We start from the raw sequence: 25967 nt of genomic DNA, 5'->3' as shown, positions 1-25967 counted from the left end.
GTCCCCAGGTTTGCTTTCCATAGCAAAAGTGTTAAAAAAAACCCCCCAAATTCTCAGCGGACTCATCGATTTACAAAAGCTTCCCATCACCTGTGAATTATTGCAATAGAAATGTGCTTTTTTTAAAAAAAAAAAAAAAAAAAAAAGAGGAATTATTTGTGCTCTCTTGCCACCGAGCCGTGGGTCCTCCACCCGGAGCCACGTGCGGGCACCACTGAAGCGAGCATCTTCAAACCGAGCCAGAATTCTTATTCTCGAGCGCTTGCAGCCCTCGCTTGTCCCCATCCTCGGCGGCTTCGCCCTGCTCACAGATTTCCTCTTCTTTTTTTTTTTTTTTTCCCCCCCCACACCCCTGTTATTTCCAGGGATTTCAGATTTTGGCCAAAGCTGCCACCGGTCGGAGCCTCGTTGGGCAAAACTCCATTTGAAGAGGAATAACCCCTCGAGGATGCTGCGCAGATGAAGGTGCGGGAGGACGGGTTGGCTCAGAGCCGGAGCGATCCGGACGGACACCGGGAGCACTCTGGGAATGACAGGGGGGCTTTGGGATTCGGTACAGTATGTCCTGCGGGCAAATGGCTCTTCGGCCAACGCAACCGGGAGCCGGGGCACCAGCGAAGCGTTTCACATCGCCGTTGGACCTTCGGAGATCTCCTCCAGCCTTTGCTTGATCCTCAGCCGGAGGATGGAGTATCTGGAGAGGCGAAGGACAAGAAAAGAGGATTTTTGCAGCGTCAAGCTGGCCTTTTAACTCAAAATGCCAAGAAAACCCTGGAATAATGTAAAACCCAATGGCTCGTGCATGCATTAGGGATGCAAGGCTGTGCAAATGAATTTTTGGCACCACTATACCCCCTCCCCCCAACATCCTTCAAGCTCAGCACGTCCCTTTGATGGCACCAAACCCAGCATACTTGTGCATTAGCTTCTTCACTTCGCGATCCTCCTCTTCCTCCAGCTTCTGGATGAAGCTCCTGAGGACGGGCATCTCAAATTTGATGTACTGAGCAACCTGGGTGGGAGAGAAACACCAAGCCAGGCGATGAAGAAGGCGACGTGCTGACCCCGCGAGGCTGAAGGCTACCTTGCAGCATCCTCTCCCCAGATTTAACTGCGGAATCAAGGACACCCCACCTCGACTTTTGCAAAAAACCCTGAAAGAAACCACGGTTCCTCTGCACGAACACCAGCTTGCGCAAACGAGCGCTAGCTAATTGGGAAAAAAAAACCCCTTCACCTAAAGTTTTATTTTACCCATCGGCTGCAAGAGTCAACCCCTTGGTATGCAGAGCCCTGCGCGTCCCCAGCACATCGCTGAGCGCTGTTTAAGCCCAAGCAGATCCCCAAAGCGCCTCGTCCGTGCTCTGACTGATGGCAGAGCAGCGTCGGGTGGGAGGGAGCCGGCAGATGGCACGAACGAGCCGTTCTCCATGCGCAACGCCTTCCCCGGCTGGGAAAAAAAATCTCGATGATGCCAAAGGACGTGCAGGAATTGCTCTTCTGCGGTCAGATTTGGGATGGCAAAATGGAGCTGGGGGCGTTTGCTCTCAAAACAAGTTTAAAGATGCTTTTTTAAGCACAAAACAAGGTTTTCCCTACAAGATGAGGAGTTTTCACAGGGAGACGCGGGAGCAAAGCAAAGCAATTCCCGCATCCCCAGCGGGGAGACGTCCCCCCCCAGTTTTCTGGCCCCGGCTGCATCCCGAGCCCACACAAAAGCAACGAGCATCCCGTGCCGGCAAACTCACGTCGTAGGTGACTTCCTCCACCTGGTCCTTCTCCATGAGGAAGACCTTGGAGACCTGTTCGCAGGGGCCCTGCAGGATGCGGGCGATCAGGGGGTAATCGCTGGCTCGCAGCTTCTGCTTCTCTGCAACACCAAAAGCACCGGTGTTCGGCCCGCCGGACGGCTGGGCTTTGCCACGTCCGACCCGCCGGCTGCGCCGGGGCGGGAGTTTTTCGCAGCCTCACCTCCGCTGGTGTGGACGATGTAGAGCGCGAACTCCTCCGCCGAGTTTTCAATCTGAACGGAGACATAAATCACTATTAAAGATCCACTTTTCTACCCTAGACTTTCCCAGCAATTAAAAAAAAAAATAGATTCCCATTATTTGACCCTGCTGTTGCATTTTAGATATAAAATGCACGGGATATAAATTCCCCGGGCAGAGCAACCCAGGAGCACGGTGCTGGGATAGAGATATATATATAAAAAACGTACCTTGAATTTATTGAGCAGCAGTTTGAGGACCTGGGGGGTTGTCATCGTGCTGTTTATCCGGACGTTGGTGACGGAGCCGTACGCCGGCGTGAACACGGATGTCTATGGGGTGTAAAGTCCATTTAACCCCCCCCCCAGATTTCCCCACTGATCTGTTGGGAGAGGTTTTGGGCAGCCGGCGAGGTTCGGGGCTCACCTTATGGTTGTAGAAGTGCCCGTTGATGGAGAAGCGGTGCCGGCGGATGCGCCGCTGCTCGCTGGGGGTGCGGGCGCTGCCGCGGCGCCGTACACCTACGTCGCTCCGCGTCCGCATCAGCTGCGGCGTCTCCTCCGGCTGCAATCTGGTGGCTGGAAAAGATCCCGGCGGCAGGACGGGGCTGAGGACGGGAGCAAGCAAGAACCCCCCCAGCGTCCTATCCCGGCGTCTCCCCGCTGCAAACCAGCTCCTGGGAGTCCCCCCATGGATGCAACAGTCCCCACCCCAGAAATACAGCCCTCCAAACTTCCCAGGACAGACCTAACCCATCAGTTTAAACCGCAGCAGCTACTGGTTTACTCTCTCCCAGCTCCTGAAGGAGGCTATTAATTCCGAATTAACTGTGTAAATCCAGGCTGCTACCTGGACAAAGCCTCTTCTCCCGGCAACTCGAGCACCTTTACTCGCTTTTTCATAATTTAACTTCCCCTGCTCCCCATCCCCCCCCCTCCTTTCCTTTAATGAGAACAGGCAAACGAGGCCAGCGCTTCAGATCTCTGCGTGAAAACTGGCCTGGGCCCAGGTTATTATAAACTAGCTCTTCATCCATTTTTAATGAACCTCTGGGGCTCGAGCTTGGATGTTTTAATTCAAAGCATGTCTGCAACAAGAAAAAAAAAGAAAAAAAAAATCTCTGGTGCGCGCTGCTCCAGATGCTTGCCACGGGCCACGGTGACTAAGCACTCACGAGAAGCCGTGCACGCACGTTATGCGCTGATTTTTACAGGCTTTTGGAAAAAAAATACAACAAAAGATTTCTTTCTGGGCGCTGGCAGAGGATTAACGTCATAGGGCTGGCTGAAATAGCTGCTGGGTTAGTTCTACGGTGCAATGAGTTGTGGATTTCGCCTGGGCGAGCTTTAAGTGGGGGAGTGGGGTGGGGAAAAGTGTCATGCGTGGGGAGATCAGAAAGAGAAAGGGGGAAAAGCTGGAGGATCAAGGATGGGGCAAAGGGTTTCATGGAGCAATGAGTTTTGCAAGTGCTCAGCTCCTCCCCGAGCTGGGAAGTGGATGAGCATCCCAAAGCCGAAAGGATTAGTTGGTTCTTCTCTGCCTCTGGGGTGTATTTCCATTAAAAAAAAGCCAGGAATATCTGCAAAATGCCCCAATTGAATGAGAAAAATGCCTAAAGCAGGTTTTTCCAGCGGGAATTGCCAGTGGGACAGCTTGTGTCCTGTTCATCACTGCCTCGTGCTAAAAACAAAGGGTTAACGAAGAGCCGGGGCGGATGAGCTCTCCCCCCCTCGCTACAGAGGAAAAACCAGGGAGGGGGGGGGGGAAAAAAAAAAACCTTTGCAGAAATGTCGACTTCCCCATGGTAACGGCACTTCCCAACGGTGCCTATTCTTCTTCCCTAAAAGCGGAGCTGCCGGGAAGGGGAAGCGCCGACATCCTTTTCCCTACGATCCCACGAGGCTCTTTGCTCCATCCCCCTATTCCTTTCCCAGCTCCTCCTCACCGCGTCCCACCGTGGCACCTTCCTCGAGTAAAAGCCCGTAGGAAGGGTTTCGGGCCATCGGGGCTGAGATTTTCTTGCTGCAATTAAATAACTTAAATATAGGCGCTTTGGAAACGGCTCAAAGTAACCTGGAGCAAGATGGAGACACCGATTTCTAGAGGAAAAAAATGGCTGGTTTATATTTTTCTCAAATTAAACCGGAGCATAAGGCAGCTGTGCCCAGCCAAACCCAACCGGATCCCAGGCCGGCTCACCTGCGCCGCTCCCGGGAGCCTCTGCGTTCGGCGTGGCCTCCGCATCCGTAACCTGGATGTCCGGCAAGGTGCTGGGCTTCAGCACGGACCTGGTGATAAACCCCCCCAAACAGGCGGGTGCCCTGTTAGCAGGCAGCTGCAGAGGGAACGAGACCCCGGATAATTTCCCCTCTGAGCCCCCACATTGGTATTTCCGGGATGGGAAAGAGCCCGTTCTCCCAGCCGATAACCATCCCCGCAGGGTCACAGCACAGGCTAGTCGCAATATAAATCCTGAATCCCATCCTGTCCCGCTCCCAAAAAATCCCTCTGGAGGGTCTTATCCCACTCTTTTTTCCCAGGAAGGGATGCTGAAGCCTGAAACAGCCTTTTTGCAAGCTCCAGCACACAATCTGCACAAGCAAAACTGAACGTGCCCTTTTTTTTTTCTTTTTTTTCCCCAGACATCTAAAAAACCCACGTGAAAACCAGGCAGCCCCCCCCGCCCCGGCCACGGCCAGGACAACCCACGGACTTGGTGGCCCGGGGCGCTTGAGGACCAAGCTGCAGCCCAGGGTCCCGTGGGTGTTTGCAGAGGGCGGCTGGGAGCTGGGGGTGTCCCAGGGGAATCACTTGGGCGCAGAGCAACATCCAGCATTAGACTCGTATTAAAATTCAAACGCAGGTTGGTTTTGGAAGGAGCTTCTTGCAAAGGGGGGTCTTTGCCAAAGGATGGGGGTTTTTTGCAAAAGGTGAGGGGGGGTCTTTGTGAAAAGGGAGTGGTTTGCAAAAGGATGAGCCTTTGCAAAGTGAAATGAAGCTTCTTTCTGTCAGACTTGGCTTCTTCATGGTGACGCATGTTGGCAAAAAAAAAAAAAAAAAGGACCCAGAGAAGGTGGCTGGGGTTGTAACCCCCCAAACGCTGCTGGGGGCGGGTTGTTCTTTTCCCTCCACTCACCCGTGGGCTCCCAGGTTGCAGCCGGAGTGCCAGGAGGAAGAGGAGGGTGGAGGACGGATGCGCTGGTTGTCGTCCTGCATCTGCAGGCGGATGGGTCGCCGCAAGCCCCAGGAGATGTTCAGCAGCCCCTCCACAATGAGCTCACCTTCCTCCTGCACGAGAGACGGGCAGCTCAGCATCCGAAATACAAAGAGCCGTGAAGATTCCTAAGATGCATTTTTTTTTTTTGGACCTCACAAGTCTGAATCAAACCCAATTCCCTTGTTTTTTCTCTGTTGCCAGGAATAAGCTGGGTACCCATCCGGGGTGGGGGGGTTCTTACCTCCCGGTGCCGCAGCTGCAAATTTTGCCCTTCGTAGTAGATGTTGTACGTCTTCAAGTGTAAGAGCAGCTCATTTCTGGAAGAAAAAAAGTTAATGGGCAAGATGCTGAGAAGAGATGCGGAGGAGCGAGGGGGGACGTTGCAGGCACCGCTCGGTACCCGACGCGCTGCCCCTGAGCCAGCGGGGGGGAAATTTTGGGGAACTAGGAGAAAGCAGGAATTGCTTCCCAGAGCCAGGCTGGGCAATGAACCTGCTACACTGCTGCGAGACCCAAAACAGCTTAATTTGGGGCAAATTTGGGTCTTTTGCTGCCTCTAGACCTCCTTTGTTGAGGATAAGTGCTGCGGGTTCAACCAGGGGTTGCCCTTTGCAACCAGGAGTAGGGGGGACAAGCTCCCCTGCAACTGTGCTCTCCATGCGCCGTGAAAAGCTGTAAGAAAACCTGTTAGACCTTGGCGGAGTCGGTCACAAGGCTGAAAACCAAGGAAATTTTCAGAGCGCCCGAGCCCTTGGGTCATGCTGGAGTCACAAGTTATCACAGGCGAGTTTATCACATCGGTTTGTCGCTCCGGACCCTGACCTGGAGCTCAAATTAAAAGTCTGAGCCCCTCTCCAGTTGCAAATGAAAAATAGAAATAGAAATAGAAATAGAAATAGAAATAGAAATAAAAATAAAAATAAAAATAAAAATAAAAATAAAAATAAAAATAAAAATAAAAATAAAAATAAAACCAGGCCATCTAAGCACAGCTATGAATCATGGGGCAGTGATGCTGCTGGCGTTAGTTCATAAAGCTGGCGTTAATTCAGCTGGGCTGGCTGATGGAGTTTAAGGAAGCTCGGCATCATCAGTCTAGTATAAAGAAGCATAAATCACGGGGATTTGGGCTTATGAGAAAGAAAAAAGAGGCGGAAAAAATATCACATGTATGCTTTATCTCCTCCGAAATCTTCCCTGAAACTTAGGCATGCTTTTACATATTTAGCAAACTATAAAAGAACAATTACTAATTGGGACCTTTTTCAGCAAAATCAATATTTCGTGAAAGTTTATAGCGCATTTGCCCATGCTCCCAAGGAAAAAAAATTAAAAATCCCATCAACACCCTTTTTTTTTTTTTAAAGGAATTTGCCATTTCTTGCCCCAGAATGGCTTTTTTCTTTCCAAACCCAACTGAATCGAGTCCAAACCCAGGGTCACTCCCCTCCTCCCAGCTCGAAAGCAAAAACCCCCGGGGAATATTGCAAATAACTCCCCAGTTACCATCACCGACTGTATTTCTGCATTACAGCCCTACCGAGTATCTTACTTGGAGATGTATTTGTCTTTTCCGCAGGGGACAAGGTACTCGCAGCCGCCGTAATCCATCCTCCCGCTCTTCTTTCATGGGAGCTGAATCGCAAAGAGGGAGGAGAGAATAGCATCGGCGTGAACCGCCCCGTTAGCGCATCCCTGACACACACCCGTGGATAATGGAGAGAAAAAAATAAAAAAAAAATTGCTTGGATTTGGAAGAGCTCTTGGGAAAAGGCTCCGGCGGATGCAGCCACAGGTAAAGTTTGATGGGGCTTCTCCGGGAAAACAAACGGGGAGGGAGGAGAAATCAGATAAGGGGAGAAGTGGTGTAAACTCACTGAAAATTTAATACTGGCAGAGATACACTTACGCTACCATTTGCATTTCGAGCGCCCACGGACCACCCCGGTGATGCCAGACCTGGAGGTGAAAGGGTTATGAGCAGGATTTGCTCCTTTTCTCTATTTATTTTACTAAGGGTTTGTTACGAAGCTCCACACAGGCAGGTCTGGATCTGGCTTGATGCTTTCTCATGCCGTCCCAAAACCCGGCAGCAGGCATGAGGGCCGACTTTCACGAGCAGCGAGAGATGCTGGGCTGGTTCCTTTATATTTTACTTTTTTTTTTTATGACACTGATTGAATTTTTGTGCATTCCCTCCAGTCCCAAAACATCTCCATTGTAAGGACTCAGATACTCACCCCAAAATCCCAGCTTTGCAGCACAAGCGCGAGTTTTGGATGCTACGGAGGGGAATTAAAATGAGATTTAGGGTGAAGCCCTCAGGGTTGCTCACGGGCTTGGAGCACTTTGGAAGTCAGACCTTGAAGTGCAACATCAGGGCGGTTTTGAGCAATGAGACAGGGCTTCTCGGGTCACATTTTTCCTCAGGCGTTTGCCCAAACCCTCCTACAGACAGGCTTTCATTTTTCCAGAGTCTCTCCCCTCCCTTCCCTTCTCCAGAAAGAAAAGCCGAGGTGAGAAAAGAGCATTTGATCCACAAACTGCTGTTTTCTTCCACCTCCCGCATCGCCATGTGCTTCCTCCCAATCCCCTGGGAAACAAACCCGTTTTCCTGCAAAAACAACCAAACCCTCCAGCAACTACATCCCGGCGGATAAATGACTCAACCAAGGCCGTGCGGTAAAACCTGTGTCGGAGCACAGACCGGTCCGAACCTCAGCACGGCAGCAATCTTACCCCACACGTCGGTATATATTCTAGCAAATAAATTACATGCAACAGCAAAAATATTCTGCGTCATGCTTCAAACCAGAGAAGAGGTTGCAAAAGCGAAGCCTGCCTTCAGGCAGGCAGAAACAGGCAGGGGAAGGGCAGGAAGCCGGCCCAGCCCCCGGGGCTTCAGCTCTGCCTGGAGAAAGCAGAAGAGAAACCCGCCACCGAAAAAATCGCACGTCGCAACGGAAAAGCTGACAAAGCTTCGGGTTTCCTGACGAGCCAAGGAGCCACGCAAGCGTCCCGGCAAAGCCTGGCATCAACGCTCCTCCTGTGGCCGGCAGCCGCCTCTCCCCCATCCATCCATCCATCCATCCATCCATCCACCCACAAGGAATAAACCCAATAATAATCTCATTTATCCCTCAAAAATGATATCGGGAGGGGATTTTGCAGCCGGCTTTGTGGTTTTGGGATAAATGTTGGTGCGGCAGCCACGCAGCACCTGCTCTGGCAGGAACCTGAATTTGGGGTTTACCAGCTGCGAGATACGGAAACGGTAGAAATAAGCATCTCGTTTGTGGGTGTCCCCTGAAACTGGATGAAAAAGCTCTGGGGAAGTCACCGCTAAGGCACTGCTGCACAGAGGGAGGATTACACCACGCGGCTGCTTAGCCCATGCAAAACTGTTGCCAAAAATACCAAAGTGGCTGAAAAAAACCCCAAAAACCCCAAACCCTTCGAGTGGTGCAGCCTGGGGTGGAGCCTTGGGTGTCGCGGGGAGTTTTACTCCGTGGCATCGTGGCGATACGAAGGGGTGAAGGCGAAGCCCCGGTTCCCTTGAAGGGGACATCGAGGTGAAGCCCAGCTGAAAAAAAAGACTCGTCTGGGGATGGAAGCGGAGCCCCAAAGCGCAGGTTCATCCCTTGTGCCCAGGAGCCCGGTTTCCTGTTTACCGCCCCACCTTCGCCTCCGTCACCGCATCCCCTTCCGAGCAAGGAAAGGGGTGAATTCTTCCTTTTTTGGGTCTCGAGAGCGCCGGGCTACATGTGGAAGGGAGCGGCAGCTGCCCGGAGATCCCCGAACAGAGACGAGCTGCCACCAGCCTCAATTTTCTGCCACGGCTTTGGCGAAAGGCTGGAAATCACTAAAATAAGAGGGCTGGAAACACGCAAATTGCCCAATCAGTTGCTCAACCTCAGTTGCTCGGCACTATCTTCATTTCCTGGCACCTCCCGTGCCTCAGTTTCCCTACTCTGAGCTGATGTATTTCCCTCACCTAGCACAGGCTGAGGTTTTGCTGCTGTCTTGCAAAGCACTTTAAAAAGAAAAAAAAATCACATCACATCAAATCAATTCCCCCTGCACACGTGGCAGGAGGATTTCAGCCCTGTCTGTCTTCCAACACGAGCCACCGTCTGCTCCCGCAGCCACTTTCAGGCCTGGTGGAGCCCAGATTTATTCCCTTCCCTGCAAATAACCTTCCTAGAACCCTTTCCTGCATCCCTACAGCCCCGCCTGCCCTGCGGTGCAGAGGGAGCCTGGCCATGCTTGCAACCCCTTGCATGGAGCGGGGACAAGTGCTCGCTTTCGCAGAGCTCCTGAGGACATGCACAGCTCAGATAGAACAACAACAACAAAAAAAAAAGGAAAAAAAATTAGACACCCCCCCCCCCCCCGGCCCAAAGATTGTATTTTCAGCAGGAGGATGGTGTTCCCTGCTCCTGCAAATAAAGGAACATTTCGGGGTGGGGGGAGAGGGTTGCTTTTCTCAGTCCCCTCCCACAGCGTGTGGATGCTTCGGCAGCATCCCTGCCGCCGCTTCAGCATCTCCCTGCTCAGGCGGGAGACGTGGTTCGGCGCAGCTGAGCTTCCCCCCCCCCCGCCCCCGGCCGTGAGAGGGATTGTGGGAATATCCCGCTCCCCGGGGAGGCCGTGATGCTCCCTCCTGCACAAACCCTGCTGCTTCCCCACAGCCCAGGACAGCTTTTAACCGGCCCAACGGCGCATCGATCCCAACGCGATCGGTAGCAAAGCACCATCCAGAGGCACCAAGAGCCTCTCAACGCTGCTTTGCTCAGCAGCGGAATACGACCGAGCGCTCTCACCCCGTCCAGCGGATCCTTTGCTCAACCGACGGCGCTCGCCGGACGGCTCCCGCAGGCCGGTGGCAGCGGTGGCTCTGGCCCAGGCGCTATTTTGGAGTCAGGATTTCTTCCGAGCGTCCGTCCGGTGTCCCTAAGCGCGAAGGTGCGGCAGTTCCATTGTTTTTCAGCGCCGCTATTGTTCGCCAACCCAACCGCTCAGCCCCGTCCTGCAAGGGGGAAAGGAGGGGAGCGGTGGCACAGCTGCTGGCGGGCAATGCCATTGGGGTGCTGGCTCACTTGGGGACAAGCGAGGGGCCCCATTGCCCGCACCCAGCAGGTCAGACCCCCCGAGCGGAGCTAGTGGCCGTCAACAGCTTGTTGTGGGCTACAGGGAAGGAGCTGCTGGGTCTCCGGCCCGGGTGCGATGGGGGCTGCAGCGAAGGAGCGACCAGGGATGCGGGGGTGCTTCGGGCTCCCCGCCAGCCTGCGAGAGCCAGCCCAGGAGGAGAGGGCGATGCCGAGGACATCGGTTGGGTGCAGGCGTGGGGGCCGGATCCCCCCCCCGGGGCTGTGGGTGCAGCTCTCGCCTTCTGCTCGCTGCGGACGGGACTCCGGGGTAGCTCCGGCTCAGCCCTGGGGCTGCTCCGCCGCCGCGCCGGGGACGGGGACGGGGATGAGGATGGGGACGGGGATGAGGATGAGGATGGGGATGAGGATGGGGACGGGGATGCCCCATCCCGCCCGCACTCACCCGGTCCCGGTCCCGGTCCCGCTCCGCGCCGCTCCGCAGCCGGCGCCCCCCGTAGGGCCGCCCCTCGGCGGGGCGGGGCGGGCAGGGGCGGGGCGGGGGTGTTGCAGTCCGGGGGGGGGACACCCTTCTCCGGCACCCAGGGTCACCCCGGCACCGGGATGCCGAGGGACGCCCCTGACCGGGAGCCAGGACTGGGGATCCCCCAAGGGATGCCCAACCTCGGGCACCCAGTTTGTCCCCCCCCTTCTCCGGGACTGGGATCCCAAAGGACGCTCCAGCTCAAACCCCCGGTTCGGGCTCTGGGACGGACTTCCCAAAGGACACCCTGTTTTGGGCACCCAGCTTGCGCCCCAGGACCAGGATCCCAAAGGATGCCCCATCCCATGCACCCGGGTTCCAAATGCTCTTCCGATCGGCTCCAGCTCCGTGCAGAACTCCCGAAGGGAGCCTTGCAGGTGGCATCGCAGAGGCTAAAGTGGCTATTTCTGCCTTAAAATGCCCCAAAACCCGGGACATTCAGTGCCATGCAGGCATCGCACGTCGCCGTCCGGCCTTTGGGACGGTGCACCGGGGCCGTGCACCAGCAGCAATCCGTTCCCAACCACGGTGATGGGATCCCGTCCCGATCCAAAACCGCCCCCGAGAAGGGGATTGAAGAGGAAATAAATTTTAAAAAGAAATAAAAATCTGCCTGGAAGCAGATGTTGCAACTTGGGGTCACAGTTACCTCTGAAACGGTGCTCAGGCTCCAGCCTCCTCTCCTGGGCTGCGGGTCCCATCCTGCCTGTGCACCCTGTGCCGCTCCGGGAAAGGTTTGGGGGAGCACAGAGGTATTATGTATTCCACAAGAGCAGCAGCGTGCGGCCACGTCCCTCTGCCTTTGTCTGCTCCTGACCTTTCCCAGTGCTTTGTGGCTTCTCCGAGCTTTTTTTCTTTTTAAGGAATTTGCCTAGAAACGGCCCACACGAAGGGAAAAAAAAAAAAACAACCAACCCCAAAACAAAAACAAAGAAATAATCTAAACAGCTGGTTTAGCAAAACAAGCAGTCTTTACAACCACGGATTATAATCAGCTCTTTTTTTTTTTTCTTCCCCCTTTTTTTTTTTTTTTGACTTGTATGTAAAATTTGAGAAGTTCAGGAGGAGCCATCTGGCTTGGGGAAACACTGACTCGGCGAAAGCGAGCCGGGATGGGGGTTAGTATTTATATTCCAGCAGCATCTTCGAGGGCTGGAGGAGATGAGAGGCCCTTTGTTGCGGGGAGAGCCCAGCCGCGTCGCACAATGGAGCGGAGCCGGCCCCAGCCGCCTGCGCCGTGCAAACCCCAGCCCCCAAACCCTGGGATTTAGCCCCGAAGAGAGAGAAAGCTTCTACCGTATCTCCCAGGGCGCAGTTTGGACGCTATTGGAGCAAAAGGGGGAAAAAAACCTAAATAAAGAGGGTTTTGCTGTGGGCACCTGCATGAGCATGAGGAGGAACTTGGTTGCAGAGCTGGGGTTAAATCCCGATTTTGCAACATCCTGCTCATTGCCCTTAATGCACACGTGGTGTGTCAGGGAGGATCGAGCCTGGACAGAGGCATTTATTTACCAAATAAAAGGAACTTGACCCACTCCTGCCAAACGAGGACACCCTGCAACCCACGAGGCTGAGACAGGCTGCCGGCTCCTCACCCGCACGGTGGCTGTGAGCACGAACCCAAGAGGAACCAAACCCACGCGGCAGGAGACCAAAACTTCCCAGGCCCTGCCAGAGCCTGAGCATCCCTCCTGGCTGCCGAAAAACTCCCAGGAAAAGGATGCTCCCAAGTCAGAGCCTGCGTTCTGCCACACAGGGATGTTACAGCGCCCGATTCGCAGGTTAAATCGGTGTTTCTGTGCTAAATGTCACACAGGGAACGTGGTTGATGCCTTTTAAACCATTGGATTCGATTCATTTACTTCTGTTTCCACTCCCATAGCTGAGCCTAGAGGTCGACTTCGGTCAGACCCAAGCATAAGGCACCAGCTCGAAAATTCAAGTATTTCCCCCCCAGACTGAGCAAGCATCCAAACTCCCTTTCACACCCTGGCAGCTTCCCATTATTTTGACTTAAAGACCCCCAAGCTAATTGTCAGTAAATACCAAACAATATTACGCAGTTGGATGCATCTGTTAGCCGTTACGCAGCCTCCGGGAACCAGATGGGAAGAGACGTGGCTCTCGAAAAGGCCTTTGCTCCTACCCAATACGCGTTTCCTCGAAACACGGTCCCTGTGCCCGTTTGAGGAGGTTTCAGTCATTCTGAAAATCCTCAGGTTTTGAGATTCAGTCTGGGGTGAAGCCCATCTTATTGGGTCTATGCTGCTGAACTTTGATTCGGGCAAGACACAAGGAGAAAACTCAATTTTATTTCCAGAGCTCTGACCCAGTAGCACAAAGGATTAATTGGGATTAAGATCAGAGCCGTTTTCATCCCGGCCCCAAACCCAGCCCAGCTCGGGAACGATTAGAAATCCCTTGCCCTGGTCAAACAGCTGCTCCACCAGCTTTGATACCAGGTCTACTTTCACCTCCCCTCACTCCTGATTTAGGCGGCTTTTTGCCATTTTTCTTCCCATCATTTTTTGGACTAGTCCTGCTGGGCTACACCTAAGTTCAGAGACGTATTTGGGTGTCTTAATTCCCACTAAAAACCAATAGTAGCTCAGATACCTTGAAGGCTGACTGACATCTAAAAGTGCTGTGCATCCTCAAACAGCTGTTTCCAGGTCATAATCCATTGCATTCTTCCAAATAAATCAAGGAAATGTAATGTGTCTTCATGGTACGAGCTGCGGGCGGAGAGCTGGAAGGGTTGGGAAGGCGGCTGGGGGTTGTGGCACTTGCTACAAAGAAATGTTTGGTCTTCACCTCGATTCTCCTTCGAAGGGGATGTTTAAAAGGAAGTGTAACACCACGCTGTCAAGTTGCATCTATGCCCGCGTTTATTTATACTGAACAGCTTTAAAAATACAGAATAAAATAGCTTTATCTACTATTATTCACAACATCTGGTCCAAATATTACATTTTTAAATATTTAATTGTTTAATGAAGCAATGTTAGAAAAAAATATGAAATTAAAAAACCAACTCCATAAAAGAATTACACATCTCGGGGGAAAAAAACAAACAAACAAACAAACCAAAATAAAAAAAACCCCAAACCCAAAAAACACCTCTTGCTGTTTAACAAAAAAGTTTTACAGCCAAAGTCAGTCACAAAAAAGTCATGAAAAAAAAATATTTATCCCCACTGCCTAAGAACAGTCAATAGTTTGTTATGCCAAAGGTTGATATAAACAGACAAAAGTACAGTAATTTGGACTGGCAGCAAGATGATTTACCTGGAAAGATGTAGTAAATGCCAGATAGTACACAAGGCAATTCTAAATCTATCTCTCATATCAATAAGTACGGATGACGATGCACAGTCACAGTCAAATTAGAACTAGACAGGATTATTTTGGATGGTTCTGAACACGGATGCCCGATACTTAAAGCAGCCCAGCGCTAAGCTGTCTAGACTCATGGGCAGAAGCGAAACACCAGCAAACTTGTGGCCTCCTCCAATACTGCAATGACCTATGGCAGCTATAGAAACATGAGAGCATAGAGAGTACCTGTCGTCCCACGGCCCAAAAGGCCATTTAGCCGTAAGAAATATTAAGAAACGTGCACCAAGTGGGACATTTGCTGCAAAAAAAAAGAAAAAAAAGAAGAAAAAAAAAAAAAGAAAAAAGAGTGACCCACCACTTCCCTCCCCATCCCCGCCCCTTAAAAAAAAAAAAGAAAAAAAAGTTGCTTTTGGTTTAAGAAGGCCACGTAAAAGAAACACTGTAGGTTGTGCTGGTCTGTCACACATGCATTTTCTACATCGATATACAAATTATGTTTTAGATTGCGTGTCAGCATCCAACGGTTCGCCCAAACCACTGGAAGTCGGCTATTTTACACCACGTGCGCCTGGAGTGCTGTTTATACCACAAATGATGTGATTTTCAACCATTTTCTTAGGGACGCAATGCTATGAACAACCGGTCACGCTCACTGATGCTCCTTGTGGTATAAATAGTACTGAGGGTTTCAGTTTGCGAGCGCCAATTCTGCATCGGGAGTACCAAGATCTCAGTAGGGAGATGAACAATAAAGAAACCCTTTAGTTTTTGGTAGGAACATAAACATGGGTAAATAAAGTATACACAACTACTATAGATTCGTCAATGAAGAAATTCTACCATCACATGACATTGTCATGACAATCATATCACTCCCTCCCAGGAAAACTGCGATCATTTATCCTGAGTGGAAATGTTATTTTTAATATATGGAAATAAAATACTGCAATATTCATGTACAAACCAAGTTGCCATATTTAAAGTCAGTATTAAAAGGCATAAAGCAAAATCTGAGTTTAAAGTTTGAACATTCTGAGCGAGGTACCTAATTAAGTTCCTCTGCCAACACACTCTAATATGACAACATTAATCAGTCATAGCTGTTAGCTATGAAACCTAAATTTCTATAGGTATAATTTGCAAGTATTTGCTTTAGAAAATGTGTTTCAACATGTTAGCAAGAATTCTTAATTTAACCTAAAAAAAAAAAAATTACAATAGAATATCAATTACAAAAGTCCCAAGTTGTTTTGCTTTGCATACATTGATGCCATCTTTGATATGACAAAATGATATTTCTACCATGAATATTTGCCCTTCTGTCTTAACGTTTGGTTGAAACATCTCATCGCCTCTTAACTCATCTCTCAGGTGTTGTCTTCCCTATGTGGTTTTGTTTCGTTTAGCTGTTTGAAAGGCAGGCAATAACACATACAGGAAAAACACAACATTGCATTTACAGTCAGATTTCTACATCCAGCCACCCTTAACGCATCAAAGCCTGGACGTAACCAGCAAACACGAAGTATTTAAATGCTTTTCCAAACTGCAAGTTAATCCTCCGCAACGCATCTGCAGCTCGGGCTGCGCACCGTGCTCCCCCCGGCTAGGGCATTTCACAATAACCACTAAAATGCCAGCGTAGAAAATCAGACGTGGGAGAAAGATTTAAGGTCCACAGGCGCTTCAGCGGATCTGCTTTGCAAAACTGAGGCTCATGTTTAACCATTCACATTCGTAATAAGATGGAGAGAGTTGTTACACACCCAAATTTGATTACAAAAATGACTGCTAACTACAACTACTTATTTTAGTGTTACCAAGGTAAGCGGCTAGAAAACCAAATGTGCCAGGTAAACGCTGCTGTACTGCTCTCAGCCAGGCAACAGAATCGGCACGGTAGGACCCAACATCACAAAAAGAATTAAATCCAACAGTTAAACTGAGTAATAGGACTTCACCTACTCAGACAGTCTTTCCTATGCTGCAAGAAAGGGCTGGTGTTCTGCTCCGGGGAGAGGAAAAATAATGTCCCTGGATTTGTTGCCCTGTAATTTGACTGAGCATCTCGGCAATTCTCAAGCGAAGGCAATGCAGAACACACAGGGCTTTACTTCAGCCAAAGGTGAGAGAAGACAAACGCCATTTCCCATCGCCTCGTCTCTTGACTGCGTGAGCACTGAGGTTATCAAAAGAATATTTGGGGGGAGAAGTCAGAAAAGCCTGGGGACACGGGTGTCACTGTCGCACTCCATGCCCAGTGGCATCACGGGACTTGACATTTCAGTATTTCTGAGGTGGCACCTTTTTAAATAAAAAAGCCTCCCTTTCTCAACATTTGTAAGATAACCAACTTTGGCATTTTACATCATTACAACCACCATATATAGGTGGCTTTTTTTTTCCCCCCTCCTTTTATACATATATATATTTTTAACTCCCCCATGTCTCCCACATATCTTTGGTTGCACATCAAGTTGGGAAATTTAGAAGCTTCGTGCCACTGATTAGAGGTCTCCGCACTCAAACTATCTGCAAGTGGATGTGGAAATCTAACACCTCGTTACCTGAAGAGGAAAAATTTAAAAATTATAAAAATGATTTTGTTTCACAGGCAAACTAACCTTGTCTACTACACAATAACTCTTCCGACCAGCTTTCGAGAAAGTCCAATTGACACCAAGACTGCAAACTACTGAAAGTTCCCTGAAGCAGGAACAAACACATGCTTTGTTATGGAAAAAGCGATATAAAATAGTTTCAGGAAACAGCCATGGCATGCTGAGAACGATATCAATGGAATCATTCCGACTCTACACTATTCAGTACTGATCCGTTAGGCTCTTTCCTTGCCCTCCCCACCCCAACCCTTCCATGCTTCAATAACCAAGAACAAATTCACCTGGAAGTAGACTCAGAGAAAACAGAGTTCCTGCGCTCCTGTCCAGTAGTCAAACTTTGATAAATATATTAGTGAACTACAGCATCTACTGTTATGTTTTTTCCAGGAATACAGAACGCAAGCACCGTAGAGCATACTGGCCTTGAAATTACATTACACTACATTTCCCTGATGATCTCCACAGCTTAAAAATGCTTTTGGGGCCACACTGAAGTCTAAAACTAACTTGCAATAGTAAGAACATTAAACATGAATAAAACTTTTAATTATGAATGCATGATGAGCATGAACACCCACATAACATCAGAGCTGAGACTATTCCAGGAAAAAAAAAAAAAAAAAATCTGAATGGTGCCCTGATTGGACCCAATACCCGTTAGACCATCCAGTGGATGCGGACATCAGACGTAGTGTCTCTGCCGTTCACGATCACCTCCGCAGCAGTAACGAGCTTTTGCAGAAACCTCACCAGGAGAGAAGAAAAAGAGGCAATGCAATGTAAGCCACTCGGAGGCAGCATCGGCTCTCAATGTCCAACCAAGAAAATTTTGCACAGATCCAAACCAGCGAATGCTGGCAGCCAGCGTAGCTTTCCCTGCTGGGAAAGCTGCCCTATGCAGATGTTAATTGCTTAGAACTGCTCAACAAATTAGCATTTTTGTTCAGGAAACGTCTTGCTGGATACAGACATTGCACTGTAAAAACTGTTACCAGGTCCCCTCTGGAAGTTAAAGCTTCCCATCTCTGTAAAACTCAAGCTACGTGTGTCCCTTTAGAGAAAACCTGCACCTGAACACTATAATTAGGTGGTTAAATGCCAGGCAGAAAAAGCAAACGTTTAAAACTGCAAACTGACGTGAAATGAGCAGTTCCTTCTACAGCACTAAGCTATCAGAAGTCGGTCATAGTTTTCATCGGCAAAGTTATTACAGAAACTTTCTGTCTTAACACTGGACGTCTGACTGAATTATCGGTAATTCAAAAAATACTCTCATGATTTGCCAGTATCAACTAAGCCTGGTTGCCAGGGGGCTGAAAACATGGAATGTGCAAATCAGTGAGTAGAAAACAATACACATGGGATTTGACATGACGGGAAGTAAAGTTTTTTTCCTTTCTTCTCCCCACCGCTTCACAGGATTCAAATTTTCTGGCGTAACTAACATTGCCAGCAATGAATGCGCCAAAAAAGCCAGCATCAATGACTTAAATAAACTCACCAGAAAAAGTAACATTTTCCAATAGCACCTACATACTTCTGGAATCTATGCCCTATTTAAAATAAACAGACTGAGGTGCGCAGGTATCTATAACTTGAAAATCAGAGGAGTATGTGCAAACATGACCCAGAGACACTAGATCTGGCTACCACCACCCACAACAGGAAAGCTTTTTTTTTTTTTTTTTTTTAAAAAAATCCGTCTCAGCTCTGGTTCCAGAATTTAAATGCAGATATACAAAACATATATTTTAATGCTTCTTAATCAGCAAGAAACTGCAAATACATCTTTTTACTACAACTAGATAATATAATTTCAACTAAGGCTATACTGTAGCTTCTGAGTCTTCATCTGTACTCCTGCAGTTACCGCTTTTCCTGAAGCCTTTCCACGTGTAACCCATGAAGGTAGGGCTGATGGGGAGGAAGCTGAAACACCTGTATTTTTTAATAAAGTTCATGCCAAAAGGCAAATCATATGTTTCCATGCCATCCAGTGACTTGCTTCCTTTACCAACCCCTTTCTTCCATTTCCGTATTCCCCTCTCTTCAGGGCTTCCTAAAAGTCAAAAGAAAAGAAAAAGGAAAAAAAAAAAACCCAAACATGGTTATCTTTAGGTAAACACACACATACATAGTAGAGGTTATGAGAAGAAAGAAAACCCAAGTCTCAGATACCATGTTCAGCAAAGCACTGGAAAGATCTTCTAGACTCCTCAAAAAAGGCAGGAAGAGGGGAAAAAAGTGTTTATTGGAAATGGCTATTATCGGTTTTCCTTTGTAACTGGAAGTCGAGGCAAATTTTTGCTCTCAAATGAATGGAAGCAGGTTTGGGTCTTAAAATACTTTTGCTCTGTCCTTGGAAGAAGACTATTCTGGTTTGATTTTTATCAGCTATTTTGTATGTTTTATAGGATGGAGATGTTAACCTGAAAAAGATTCAAAGCATGCTCAAGGAAACTGAGGCACGCAGGTGTTAAGCAGTCTGCTCTAGGTGTTAAAGAAGTCAACAACAAAGGCAGTGATCTCTTCCTCATCTCCTGCCTCCATGAAATGCTGTGCTATCTTCATTCAGAAAGGCAGTTGTTATTTCAGATAAAATGACAAGTTCACATGCTGACCTGGAATGGTATTATCCAAAATAAATGCAACGCAGCCACCGACAAACATGGCTGTAGTGAGAAGAACGTTTAATACTTGATCAATGCCCGCTATTCCTAGAAGAACAGGAAAAAAAATATTTAGAATTTGAATTTAGATCATACATATACACATCCTACTGACTGACACGCAGGTTGACTGGGAAAACTTGCTACTGAGTTCACGGAGGAATCTGCTCAACTCAGACTCTTAAAACCACGTGGGAACAGATGCAGAAGAACTTTCAACTAATGCAGTACACCATGGGGACCCCTTCTTTCCAAAAACGTAACTCCATGAACGTTCAGTTGCTTATAAAAATGTAATAAAATGTCAGTTTAGTTTCTACTGCAGACACAACTGCTTAATTTAAACTAGATAGAAAACTACAAAGTGGAAAAGGAGAGATGTTCATAAATGTACAATCATGTGGACCAAAATAATTCCTTTTACAAACCTTTACCTTTTAAAAGGGCAAGACTTCATAGTACCAAGAACACTGCATTAATATACCACCATCTAACTCTGCTTGAATGGTCTGCTTTTCTGAACAACTAAAAGTAGGTTAATATGCTCTTAAATCTGGTTCTGAAGCGATAGCTATAAAAAGTTAGTTAATCTTTGCTTTAAAAAAATATATTAAAAAATCAATTTAAGTATTCCTGTAGAGAGTCCTTCTTTGATGACCACACACTGTCATGACCACTATTGAGAAGACAGTACTCAAACAGAAAACCTCTTCCACAAATTCCCCAAAACTATAATTTGGCTAACAGACTGAAACTGAGCTCATTAAAATTCAGATTCAGAACACATGTCCGCAGTGACAAACACTTTCAAACCCCAAATAAATTCCTAGCTTCTAAGCTCTGCCTTGGTATCTCTTCTAACATCATTTACAACTTGGATTCATTGTTCTGGTCTTTCTTCCAGTCCAACTGGCAATCGCCTCCTTCCATTGCTGTGCAATCATACCCTGAGAAAGCAGGACAACTTCAGATGTATCCCACTGAAACACGCAATTCAGGGCTCAACATCCCAATTAATTCTCCTCTGAACACACCTTCCTTCATATCTACAGCTTTTATTGTCTCCATAATACTTTGAGTTGTTTCTCTTATTTAGCCTTTACATTACTTTGTACTTGTATGTACTTTGCAGATGAGTACAGGTAAAAGTACGCTTTGTATAAATGAGCAGAAACACGTACCTGTGACCAGTGGATTTTGTTTGAGATAGCTTGGAAGGACAAGTCCAAAGAAAATGGAAAATCCAAGTACAAACAGGTTACGAGAAGAATTTAAATCTATGAACTGGAGGTTAGATAGCCCCACAGCTGTAATCATCCCTAAATAAAAATAAAACAAGTCTCAGCTTTTATATAGTCTTTTTCTTAAAAAAAAAAAGATAGCAACATACATAGAAACACAGCACTAGAATAAAAAGAGATAGCCACACGGTACACAGAAAGGAGCAAAAAAAACATGCATTACCAAAGAGAGTGCAGAAGAGGGCACCGAGCACGGGGTCAGGCAGTGATGCAAAGAGAGCACTGAACTTGCCAACCATCCCAAGCAAGAGCATGAAGGCTGCTCCATACTGAATAACCCTGCGACTTCCAACCTGCAGGAGAAGAAAAAGGAAAGGACACCGGGAAAAGTCTGCACTTGGTCCAACTTCATGCCTTGCATTTTTTTTTATTCTTCTCTTTTGCATTTAAAACTTCTTTTCAAGCCTCCATCCATAATTTTTTTTGTGGTGTTAAAACTCAGGCTGCAGAGCCTGTACAAACGTCTTGGAGGGCTCAGCTGTCACATGGCTCCACTCCAATTCTAACCTAACTTTGTTTGATTTTGTTTTCATTAACATTAAGTCATCTTTAAAACCATCTGCAACTGCTATAGCCACAATAACCATGAAATGTGGCACAGTCCCATAACTAGGAGATGGCAAACGGATCAGTTGTAATGCAAACGTAAAAAAAAAAGTAAAAATCCATGTGTTGCTGCCCTTTTACACAAGAACACATGTATTAGTTACTTACCACACAGTTCACTTGAAGGAGATGCAAGCTTTCTAGACAGAGATTATCAACTGATTTTATAACATCCCTCTCTGAGATCAGAACTGAATTCATAGAATTGTTTTGGTTGGAAAAGACCTTTAAGATCATCAAGTCCAAGTCCACCACTAAACCACGTCCCTAAGCACCACATCTACGCGTCTTTTAAATACCTCCAGGGATGGTGACTCCACCGCTTCCCTGGGGAGCCTGTTTCAGTGCTTGACAACCCTTTCGGGGAAGAAATTTCTCCTAATATCCAACCTAAACCTCCCCAGTGCAACTTGAGGCCATTTCCTCTTGTCCTATCGCTTGTTACCTGGGAGAAGAGACCGACCCCCACCTGGCTACAGCCTCCTTCCAGGTAGTTGTAGAGAGCAATCAGGTCTCCCCTCAGCCTCCTCTTCTCAATGCTAATCAACCCCAGTTTCCTCAGGCGCTCTTCATCAGACTTGTGCTCCAGACCCTTCACCACTTTGTTGCCCTTCTCGGGAGAAACTCCAGCACCTCAACGTCCTTCTTGGAGTGAGGGGCCCAAAACTGAACACAGCACTCAAGGTGCAGCTTCACCAGTGCGGAGTACAGGGGGACGATCACTGCCCTGGTCCTGCTGGCCACACTATTTCTGATACAAGCCAGGATGCTGTTGGCCTTCTTGGCCACCTGGGCACACTACTGGTTCATATTCAGCCGGCTGTCGACCAACACCCCCAGGTCCTTTTCTGCCAGGCAGCTTTCCAGCCACTCTGCCCCAAGCCTGTAGCATTGCCTGGGCTTGGTGTGACCGAAGGGCAGGACCTGGCACTGAGCCTTGCTGAACCTCATACAGTTGCCTCTGCCCATCGATCCAGCCTGTCCAGATCCCTCTGCAGAGCATTCCTACCCTCGAGCAGATCGACACTCCCACACAATTTGGTGTCCTCTGCAAACTTACTGAAGGTGCACTCAATCCCCTCATCCAGATCATTGATAAAGAGATTAAGGAGAACCGGCCCCAGTACTGAGCCCTGGGGAACACAGTTTGTGACTGGCTGCCAACTGGAGTTAACTCCATTCACCACAACTCACAACAAGCCCTGAGCAGCCAGTTTCTCCAGGAGCATGCTGTGGGAAACAGCGTCAAAGCCTTTACTAAAAGTCCAGGCAGACAACAGCCACAGCCTTTCCCTCAACCACTAAGCAGGTCACCTTGTCATAGAAGGAAATCAGGTTGGTCAAGCAGGACCTGCCTTTCATAAACCCATGCTGACTGGGCCCGATCACCTGGTTGTCCTGTAAGTGCCACGTGATGACACTCAAGAAGATCTGCTCCATAACCTTCCCCAGCACCAAGCTCAGACTGACAGGTCTGTAGTTCCCCGGATCCTCCTTCCAGCCCTTCTTGTGGATGGGCGTCACACTGGCCAACCTCCAGTCAGCTGGGACCTTCCCAGTTAGCCAGGACTGCTGATACCTGACAGATAAATTCACTGCATACGCAAATCAAGGCTGTGCTAACACTGTGAAACCAAGTGCCTGCACTTCCTTCCCATTTTTATTTTAAGCGTTCAAACTTTGGGCCAGTATTTCTCCGGCACTATGCTGCAATAGTAGTTGATAAATCTGAATGTTTGATATTTTAAGTGTTATATTTGCATAAGAGGTACACCAGAGCAAAAAAAAAAAACCCTGTTATGCTGGTAAGGTGGTTTCTAGCAAAGCCCTTTGTAGGTCTGTTACAGAGTATTAAGCTTGAAAGAAAAGTAGGAATTAATTTGTTAATCATGTGTGACTGTGCTAAATAACTGAAAGCAGGAAAAAAAAAAGATACAGTAGGCATGTTTAAGGTAAAAGTACTTCTTTTCCTCATATACTTCACTGCTTAACTGTCAGGTGAGATGTGTTCACCCATAAACAGAAGCTAGACCAGTAAATTAGGGCGTTCACTAGAACAACAGAAGTTAGCCTGCACCTTTCTCTACTTTTTATACAGATAATCATTTTCTTAGGACCACCAATATCTTGCACTGAAATTATCTTCCTGCATGAAATAGGCAGATTCTTTAAAAAATGTGCATGATAGTGACATTTATTTATGCAAATACCCAATCACTACAAGGCAAACAAATGAAGTTCCTTTTGAAAGCTACTGAAAGCATTCTGGCCAGCATTTAGCTCAAACCACATATTTATTCCCAGGCACTCATACACACGCTTTATGTGATTATTCTGGAGTGCATGATATGGTACCTAGTAGCATCCATTTCATCATCAACATGATGGCATAAGCTGCCTATACTTTTGCCCCAGCTAATCAGATTTAATTGACTCTCCTCTCAAATAAAACTTGGTCACAGACTAGCTCAAAGACTTTCCAGTATTTACATCCAGTTGAAGCCTCAAATCTAAATTCTAAGTGTAATCATATACTGATTTCGAGGGAGGTAAATGCCTTTTCAAATGTTGCACTGGTATAATGGGATCACCAGGACTATGCAGTCTTTACTCACAAGCACTAAAGGTTTCCTCTCCCAAAAAACCAGCAGAGCATCTACATGCCAAAAATCTATTTTTGATATAAATTGAAGCTAAAAACCTATTAGGTTTTTAGGAATGAGTACGCAGCCAGGAAAACAAGACCAAACACTGGAGCACAGGAATCCAGCTGTGCCATTCTGGATTAGACATATTCACTCTTCCATCACGCGCTCTGAACAGACCTAACTGTAGTGAACTCTGTTCTCTGTAACAGTTGCCAGTTTAACATTTATTTTTCGCTGTTCCAAAGCAAAATATACACTCATTTCTGGGGACTGTTAATAAAAAAAAGTGCTGTTAATTCATATCAAGTCCTATGAAGTAACAACAGAAAGGAAGCAGAAGAGAATAAACCTTTCTTTAAGGGTTTTTCTAACCAATTTTTTTTCTAGGAAATTTCCATCAGCATCTGAATGGAAGACGTATACAGACAGCAGATGGTGCTATTAGTATTTATATTCCACCCTAAAATTGAACAGAATCATCCTTTGTGCAGAGAAAAAAATGGCTGAAGATAAATTCATCATCTGTATTGGATTAAGTCAGAGGGATGAGTTATTTTAAGTGGAGAGCATACATCTTCTATCTTGTACGCATGAAGTAGATTTATAGCTTCCAAGCAAAACACGCAACAAGATGTACGCATCTACAACATAAATTACTCTTACCAATTTTGCTGATATTTCTTAACAAGGTTAAATTAACAATATCAAGCAAATCTATCTGCGGTCCAAGGTCTCCCAGTTCAGCCAGGCATTCAAGCACACATTCAGTTCCGCATGTGAACAAAGGAATTCCTCAAGTGCTTATATATTTTGCTGAGTAACACCCCAAAAATGTATAATCCCCTAAGCATGCCCAGTGCTTTAAAAAACTATAATGATGGAAAGAAACATTTAGGGTACATTTAATTTTGAAGTTACCTTGACTGCAGCTCCTGTTCTAGCTGTGTCAGTGTAACATCCTAGTACAGACGTAGATAAGACCCAAGGACCTCAAGTTGCATTTCATTGTGTGTTCAAGCAAAACATTAAAAATAGCCTGTTCTCTACCAATGCTTTCAGAGCCCAGACATCCAAAAGAGTATAAATTTCTATACAGTTTACAGTGTTTATGCCTCAACTCAAAACACCCTAGAGCCCTAGAATGCCTTTTGGTTTTCAAAGGGATCGCTACTTTAGCATCCTGCTTTGTGCAGCATCAGCATCATAGCTTATTTAGCATCAAACTGCCCTTTACTCTGAATAAAAGATTTTTGGGGTCCTTATCTAGAACGCCCTTCTATTAGACAACGGCTGGTACAGACAAGTTCTGGAAATTCAGAATGCTCTGTAAAGTTTGTCTGCACAAAGTACTAAGTAGTGCAGTTTCTTGGAAGAGGATCACACTGTGAAACATGAAAATGGCATGAGCCATCCACCAGAGGAGATAAAATAGTCAAGTCACTGAGTAATCAAGGGAAAGCACGTACCTTCGTGATGCCCAAGACACCAATGTTAGGGCTAGAAGAAGTGGAACCATTCCCTGTCCCAAATACTCCATCCAGAACACAGGAGAGACCCTCAATAAAAATTCCTCTGTAAATGACAAACAGAAAAAAAAGTCAAACTTGTGTTAGTGTAGACTCACCTCAGATGGTGCTTTATGACTGTATGCTACATGAGTGCCTGTTAAAGCATCTGTGCTGCATCAATTATTATAATTCATATTTCAAGCTCCAACAAACCTGGAAAACCAAAAACCTCAGTTCTATTTTCTGTATCTAAGATACCCACATTCTTAAACTGAGGAAATTACAAAATAATTCAAGTCAAACTTAGAGCTGCTCTTGATTTCTAAAATTGCATTTCAAGTGAATTTGACAAGCTACCCCGATTCCAGAACCGATTTAGAGTTCCGTCCCTATGGAACTTGTACTATTAACTTCCACAGAGCCCGGAAGGAATAGG

The 25967-nt window shown here is 47.4% G+C and overlaps 2 protein-coding genes across 10 annotated transcripts in view; both read right to left on the bottom strand.

Annotated features, from left to right (window-relative positions):
• Positions 1–128: 128 nt before the first annotated feature.
• On the bottom strand, positions 129–11658 carry RASSF2 (Ras association domain family member 2). Of its 5 annotated transcripts, none has more exons than XM_075736570.1 (12): positions 11489–11658; positions 10032–10237; positions 6761–6843; positions 5450–5525; positions 5128–5279; positions 4191–4279; positions 2418–2569; positions 2222–2323; positions 1972–2023; positions 1749–1870; positions 915–1012; positions 129–694 (listed from the first exon to the last, which is right to left on the bottom strand). In XM_075736570.1, exons 3-12 carry the CDS (start codon positions 6817–6819, stop codon positions 625–627), a joined length of 972 nt encoding a protein of 323 aa, XP_075592685.1. In that variant the 5' UTR covers positions 6820–6843; positions 10032–10237; positions 11489–11658; the 3' UTR covers positions 129–624. The 5 variants fall into 5 exon arrangements, with proteins under 5 accessions (XP_075592685.1, XP_075592686.1, XP_075592688.1 ...); XM_075736571.1 differs by lacking the exon at positions 11489–11658 and adding an exon at positions 10762–10838; XM_075736573.1 differs by lacking the exon at positions 10032–10237.
• A 2046-nt stretch (positions 11659–13704) lies between these two features.
• The window catches only part of SLC23A2 (solute carrier family 23 member 2), a 76295-nt gene continuing 64032 nt past the window's right edge, over positions 13705–25967 (bottom strand). For all 5 annotated transcript variants that reach the window (XM_075736541.1, XM_075736542.1, XM_075736540.1 and 2 more), the window contains 5 exons: positions 25490–25595; positions 20933–21062; positions 20650–20787; positions 19421–19516; positions 13705–18858 (listed from right to left, as the gene is read on the bottom strand). In XM_075736541.1, the coding sequence (XP_075592656.1) occupies positions 18626–18858; positions 19421–19516; positions 20650–20787; positions 20933–21062; positions 25490–25595 (703 nt within the window). In that variant the 3' untranslated portion in view covers positions 13705–18625. The remainder of the gene's footprint in view (positions 18859–19420; positions 19517–20649; positions 20788–20932; positions 21063–25489; positions 25596–25967) is intronic.

Source organism: Balearica regulorum, chromosome 27, assembly GCF_011004875.1.
Source record: "Balearica regulorum gibbericeps isolate bBalReg1 chromosome 27, bBalReg1.pri, whole genome shotgun sequence".
In the NCBI taxonomy this organism is placed as follows: Eukaryota; Metazoa; Chordata; class Aves; order Gruiformes; family Gruidae; genus Balearica; species Balearica regulorum.
Note: the sequence above shows the minus strand (reverse complement) of the source record. Positions and strands in the feature narration are given on the sequence as shown.

Bases quoted from the DNA above. Each gene is read 5' to 3' on its own strand.
- RASSF2 (XM_075736570.1), bottom strand. From the start codon at position 6,819: ATGGATTACGGCGGCTGCGAGTACCTTGTCCCCTGCGGAAAAGACAAA. The intron at 4,280-5,127 runs GTGAGTGGAGGG...GTTTATCACCAG, and splicing joins TGCAACCTGGGAGCCCACGG to GTCCGTGCTGAAGCCCAGCA. The intron at 1,013-1,748 runs GTGAGTTTGCCG...TCTCCCACCCAG, and splicing joins TGGAGGAAGTCACCTACGAC to GTTGCTCAGTACATCAAATT.